Source organism: Lipotes vexillifer, unplaced genomic scaffold (genome assembly GCF_000442215.2).
Source record: "Lipotes vexillifer unplaced genomic scaffold, Lipotes_vexillifer_v1.1 scaffold1263, whole genome shotgun sequence".
In the NCBI taxonomy this organism is placed as follows: domain Eukaryota; kingdom Metazoa; phylum Chordata; class Mammalia; order Artiodactyla; family Lipotidae; genus Lipotes; species Lipotes vexillifer.
In genome coordinates this window covers 54679-61407 of record NW_006785259.1, presented here as the reverse complement: position 1 = coordinate 61407, position 6729 = coordinate 54679, and the positions used below count along the sequence as shown (strand labels likewise).

Genomic DNA, 6729 nt, shown 5'->3' with positions numbered 1-6729 from the left:
GAAAGAGACAGAGAGAAACGGAAAGAGACAAGACAGAAAAGGAGAAAGACAGAGAAGGAGGAAGACAGTGAAAGGGCGAGACAAAAGACACAGAGAGAAGACGGGGAGAGGCAGAGAGTGCCAGAGCAAAGGACAGGAGAGGCGAGGGCGGAGGAGAGCTGACAAGGTCTCAGTGGTCTTGGTGACAGGATGGCACTCGGGCTGAGTGGGCGAGTGGGGCCCAGCGAGCCAGAGGACAGGGTGGTTCTTTGCTTCCAAGGCCAGTGCTGCGCTCCCAGCCCGGGGCAGGGCCCAAGCTCCGCCCCCCAGCGCTGTTCTCCCACCCTTAGCGTGGGGTCCAAAGGCCCCTCTGCCTCCTGCTTCCCACGATTAAAGTCCAGAGAAGGGGAAGGGGGAGGAGAGACAGCAGGGTAGTGAGGCCGAGGGCCCTGTCCCTGCCCTACCCAGCACAGGGCAGATGCTGGGAGTGAGTGCCAGGTCAGCCAGCCCCTGCCCCCCCACGAGCCCCTGAAGGCAGGTTGTGGTCAGGGCCTGGCCATTCAAGAGCCGAAGTAAAGGCCGGGAGATGTGGCTGCAGGCCAGGCCAGCTGCCCACTACCTCGCTTGCTGCGAATTGGAGAGGATGCCTAAATCTTAGAACCTTAACAGAGAATCCTAGAATCTGATACTCTTCTTATCAGAGCCTCTGGAATAATTGTCATCAGCAAAACGACTGTTTCTCAAGTGCCATCTAAGTGCCAGTCACTGGCCCAAGTCCTTGACTCATTAAACCTGAGACTCAGAGACCCTTAGGCTGCTGGAATGTTGGTATCAGAGAGTCTCAGCTGTTGTGGACAGCCCCGCAGCGCCAGGCTAGGTGCCAGGGCAGCCACCAATCACACCCCTCACAGGCCATCGACTTCGCTGCTCAGGGCTCCAGGGTTCTTACAGAGCTGGGCACCCAGATGCCCCTGGGCTCACCCACTTGAGCTGGCTCCCTCCCCCAAGCCAAAGGCCTCCAAGAGTCCAAGAGGGGAGCCAGGAACCAGGAAGCCAGGAGGCTGCTGAATCAGCAGCCCAGGGACCAGGTCCAGGCCTGGGCAGGAAGGGAGGGGGTCGGGCTGCAGGGTTGGGGGTAGGGGCCAGGTTCCTACCTGCTACTCCTCCCGGGGGGCTCCATGGGTCTGGACCTGTCCCGAGGGCAGGCCCCCTGGCCAGGGCGGTGCCTCCACCGCTGTTGCCACCCCCTCCTCCCCAGCCCTTCCCTAGAAGGAGGAACCAAGGAGGCGGGGCCAGGCCTGCTGGGCTATAGGCCAGACTGCAACTGGAAACTTTGCTCCTTCCCCTGCTCCCCCAGGAGGGCTGGGAATTCCTAGTACGAGGAAGCAGCTTTGAGAGCTTGAAGTGACTCCTCTCGGCCAAACCTCAGGCTGGGCTCACTATATGCACCTCTGTTGGAATCTCCCCAAGTACCCTGTCAAGTACATGTCACTAGCCCTATTCTCCCGAAGAGAAAACTGAGATGTAGAAACATTAAGTAACTCGGCACAGGTAATAGAGCTAGTAAGTAGCAGAACCCCAAGATCAGGACCTGGTTTGGCCATTCCCAAATCAGGACTCTGTCCCCTTGGCCATATTGCTGCCCTGTGAATACAGAAACCTTTCCATAGAAGCTTTTCACAAACATTCTCATCTTCCACAGAGTTAAAAAGACTCTGTGTGGTGGTTATGCTGGGATGCTCCAGTTCAAGTAAAATTCAAATCACCCATCTGGGGAAATCAAGATGAGGGCCCAGCCGATATTCTTGACCATTGCAATAAGCTCTCACTTTCTTCTGCGTTGTTTTCTGAACTGGCTAAGAGAAATGCTCCCTGAAGAGAAAAGCAAAAATCAGAAGACACGCCATTCACAATCTAGAGGCTGTTCTTCCAAGGAAATTGGCCCACCTGATTTTACAGAGGGGGAAATTGAGGCCTGGAGAGGGGAAGAGTCTTACTAAAGTTCATACAGCCAGGCAAACTAGAATCCCCATCGACCTACCACAGTAATCTCTCTCTCCTCCTTATGTGGGGGGCTTGAGAAAGGAGACAATTTGGAGGATTTGAAGGGTGTGGGGTTCCTGAAGAGTACCCCAGATCCAGCTCAGAGGGCTCCTGTCCTTTCACAGCCCCAGATCCCAGGCCCCTGGCTGTTCTGAGCAGAAGGCAGCCCTGGGAGGGGCCAGGGGGCCAGTGATCTAGAAGGAATAGGAGTTGACAGGCAACAGGCCAGCCTTCCTGCCTTCCTGCCTTCCTGCCTCCCTGCCGGGGCAGCTGGTTCCTCTCAAGAAAGCCAAAGCTGCTGAGAGAGATAGGCCCTATGGACCACCGCAAAGTTGGCATCTATGGGCTCTTCATGGCCTCTTCTCCCTCTGCCCACCCTCTAAAGCCCCGTGGTCTTCAAAGCTCTGGTCTCAGCCCCTGCTTTTCTTTCTCTCTCCCTCAGCAACTCTCTTGGCTCTTGTGGCAGCCACACCTTGTGCCCATTTGCAGTTATTGTCCTAAGGGTGGCATCTGTGGCCCAAACCTTCACCTTGGCCTGGCAGAAGTTGAGAGACAGAAATTCTAGTCCTGGGCCTAAGGCTGATGCTGTGTGACCTTGAGCAAGCCCCTTCCCCTCTCTGGTGAGGCAAAGAGCTTACATTTTGGTGCCTGGCAGAGCTGGGTACAAGTCCCAGCTCTACAACTTTTCAGCTGGGTAACCCCTCTGAGGCACGATTTGTTCATCTGTAAAAGGTGAGTGGCAACTCCTATCTCACAGGTTCTTGTGAGGTTTCAATGAGACAAATATGCACATGCTGAAAAGTCTCAGTCTGAGCCTGATAGAGTATGATCCTTCTCCCAGGGAGGTAGGGGAGACTCTTGGGAAACCTGTTTGTTTCGGGCAGGGGAAGATTTCTAGGAAGATACCTCTTCATCTGGGCCACTCTTGGAATTCAGGCATATCTGAGCCTGTTGGGGCGACTCATGTGATAACCTTCTAGGGGCTGAAGGGAAGAAGGAGCTAAGGGTGAGGAGCCTGACCCAGCCGCAGGGCACTGGCAGGGCCTTCATTCACTTACACTACAGATCCTGTGAGCCAGGCACTGAGCTGGGGGACAGATACAGCAGTGACTAAGGGCAGTCAATGTCCCGATCTCATGGAGCTCATATTCAAGTGAGAGGAGACAGACATTATTCAACCATTAATGGAATTAAGCTGGGCAAAAAGTGGAGGTAGTGGGGGAGAGTGTTCCAGGCAGAGGAAACAACTTGGGCAAAGGACCTGAGGTGGTATTTCCAGGAACTACAAGGAGGCCAATGTGGCTGAGTGGCAAAAGCAAAGGGGAGATGAGCGAGACTGGAGATGTAGGCGGGGGCCCAATCATGCAGAGCCTGGAGGTCCTGATAAGGTTTCAGTATTTATACTAAGAGGAATTTGGAAGCCTGTGGTTCATGGATAGGCCTGGGGCGGGGAGTGTCTCTGAAGCCCCTAAAGTTGTATGAAAACTATGAGTGAGTATGAGTACATTTCTGGGGAGAACATTGCTTTCATTAGATCCTCAGATGGGTTTGTGATCCCAAAAGGGCAGGGAAACTCTTTATATGATTCTATTCACTAAGTGCTGACTATGAGCTAGTGTCAGGCATCCCAGGACCTTCTGTGAGCTGCCCCTCCCCACCACTTCCCCGTGGTCTCAGCCTCCCCCCACCCCATCTTCAACCTGTGCTCCACCCAAACAGAAGTGCCTACAATTCTCTGCCACACTCTGCTGTCCGCCCTCACCTTTGCCTCTGCTCAAAAGACCATTCCCCACCACCCTGCCCCCAGTGCCACCTCCCCACCTCGTTAGCTCCCCCTTGTTCCTCACAAGTCTGCTCAGAGGTGGTGCCCTCTGGGAACCTGACTCTGGGACCCCTCCCCTGTGTCCTTCCCACCCTGCGTTTCTCCAGCGCTGTCTATTCACGTGCCGTTGCCCCTTCTGGTCCAGGAGCTCGGTGGGGACAGACACCATGTCTTATTCATTCCAGTGCCCCCAGCATCCGGCACAGGGCACCTAGTCAAACAGGTCAGCAGGTATTGAGAGACAGACAATCCACACTGAGGTGGAGGCTGCAAGATGGGCTTCTGGACACTAGAGGGCACTGTGGCCACTGGAATCCTGGCCTGCCGCTGGCACTAGCCAGGCTGGCCCAGGCTGGCCCCTGGGACCAGGCAGGTGGGGAAGCATGGAAACTCTGCTCCTGGGTCCTGCAGCTCCTTGGCTCTGGGTCTAACTGACCGGGGTCCCAGTCCCAGATTCCCAATTTACCTTCTGTCTCCTTTCCAGATTATCTCTCATGACAGCCCCATCCCACTGCAGATACAGTTACAGTTCTTCACGAATGCAAGTACCAAACACTGCTCCACAGCCCTGGCACACTTTTTTGCTCTGTCTGCAACACTCTCCACTTCACCTCACCTCCCCCCCCACCCCTCACCAGGCTAACTTCTACTCATCCACCAAGTCGCAGTTTAGATGTCAGCTTGGAGAAGCCTCCCTGACCCTCAGGCTGTGTTGGGTACACTTCTGAGGTTCTCCCACAGCACCCTACACTTCGCCTGTAATTGTCTGTTTCCTTATCTGTTTTCCTACCAGACGGTGAGCTTCCTCAGAGCAGGATTCTATTATTCAACATTGTATCAACCGCATTTAGTTTAGCACAGTGCCTGGCACGTTGTAGGTACTCAAGAAATTGTCCCATGACTAAGTGGATGGATGGATGGACAGATGGATGGATGACCTCGGGCAAGTCACTCTACCTCTCAAGGTTTCAGTTTTCCCCTCTGTAAAGTGGATCCAATCACCCTTACTTGGCAGAGCTGCCAGGAGGATTAAAGATAAGGTGTGTGGAATGCTCCTTAACAGTACCTGATACATAGTACACATTTTCTGAATCAAAGCATTTATTAAGTTGAAGGAGGCTTTTCCCTGAGCCTGGGATGATCTCTCCCACTCAGGCTTACCACCTATATGTGGAAGATGGACTTAACAATAATAAGAAAACTATCATTTTTATTAAAAAATAACAACAGCACCTGCTATGTGCCAGGCCAGAAGTAGGAGCTCCCTAAGGAGGTGGGCAGTCTCCAGTCTCAGCCAGAGGATGCAAGGCCCAGGCCGAGGTCAGAGCCATGGGCATTGCCCCTACATCTGGAGAACAGTCATTACGTGCACAGCTGGTTCCAAACTCTTTACTCATAGGTGAAAACATGTCTAAGGTTCCCTCTGTAATTAATGTAAAAACTGCAGGGTTTGTATTAATGGAAAAGCTCAAGCGTCAAGTTGATAATATTGATAATGTGTGCTTGTAATTCTATACTGAAGATAACTATAAATTCAGTCACTGCACTAATAAAATGTGAAAATTCCTGAAACAACCAAGAACTTGGTAGCAGCTGTACCATGAGTAGCATTATGCCAGTTGTTCTGAGGCTATGAAAATCACCGCACACTGGCGGCGATGGTAATATTCACTGTGCACTTAAAGGCTGTTTGGGCACAAAATAAGGGGAAAGTTTTAGAAAAACAGGGCATTTTGATGCAAGAGCATGGAACTTGAAAGCATAGTGAGCAAAGGTCAACTTGCATTAGAGTAGGAACCAAAACCTTGATGGACGAGCAAGCTTATAATCGTGGGCCTCTGAGCAGACTACTCCCCAGGCTCTGACCTCGCTTGTGAACACATAAAAGCTGTGGGCACTGTAGAAGAAACACCAAGTCCAGAGTATTTGACCTCTACCCTCACCCACTTCTAGGAGAATCCACTCCCACCTACAGCCCCTTGCCACCTCGTTTACCACAGGATGGACAGAAACGGTGCTGTCCCATGGGGGTGGGCCCTGAAGCTGGAAGGTCACATAGCTTCTAGGTTGGCAGCCACATCAGGCCACCTGAGAGCAGAGGAAGCCAGTCCAGAGAGAGGCGTCAGTGACAAAGAGATGACAGGGACCAGGCAAGTCATGAAAGACGGAGAGAGACAACGCATGAGCCAGGGAGATGCAGAGAGAGAGAGAGAGAGAGAGAGAGAGAGAGAGCAATCTTCCTCCTTGACTTCTTGGTCCCACTTCCAGTTGGCATGAGGCCTGGCTATACGTCATTTACTGCTCTTAGATTCTGTGAGATGTAGCCTCACAATAGTCTCCCCCCCATCCACCCTTTATTCTTGAGTGCGTTTGAGTGGGTTTCAGTTCCCTGCAACAAAGTGTACCTAGACTAAGACAAGGGAAAATTGGGGATATAAGTGCAGGGCTTGCATAAGCAAAAACGCATAAAGAACACTTAGGTAGGGAGGGGTGAATGCAATTATAAAGCGTTTGTGTGTGTTCACCCAAATGCTCCCTCATTTCCTGACAGTTGCGACCACAGATACATGCTACAGTCGCACACTCACATACACTGACATTCAGTGGACACCGAGACAAATGCAGCAACAACCAGATCTGCTTCTATGCAGACACCCTGCCGTGCATGGACACCCACCAGCACGCAGCGCTGCCCCTGCTTTCCTCACACCCGCACAGATGTGGAGCCACACCAAGAACACAGTGGTACTGCCCGGGAGGCTCGGGCCAGGAACCGAGGCTCGACTGGGTTCTGAGCAGCCTCCCTCCCCAGCTGCCAAGTGACTCATCCCCAGGGCTGCTAATTAAAGCCAGGACAGAGGGGACAGAGAGGAGGGGAGGGAAAG

The 6729-nt window shown here is 52.8% G+C and overlaps 1 protein-coding gene across 2 annotated transcripts in view; it reads right to left on the bottom strand.

The window, feature by feature from the left end:
* The window catches only part of IQSEC2 (IQ motif and Sec7 domain ArfGEF 2), a 78348-nt gene that overhangs the window by 42457 nt on the left and 29162 nt on the right, over positions 1 to 6729 (bottom strand). Inside the window, exon 1 of one of the 2 annotated variants that reach the window (XM_007457344.1) lies at positions 1134 to 1247. The exons of the other annotated variant lie outside the window; for it this stretch is intronic. Coding sequence (XP_007457406.1) covers positions 1134 to 1159 — 26 coding nt within the window. The 5' untranslated portion in view covers positions 1160 to 1247. Of the gene's footprint in view, positions 1 to 1133; positions 1248 to 6729 lie in introns of those variants that run through there. 2 annotated transcript variants of the gene reach the window in all.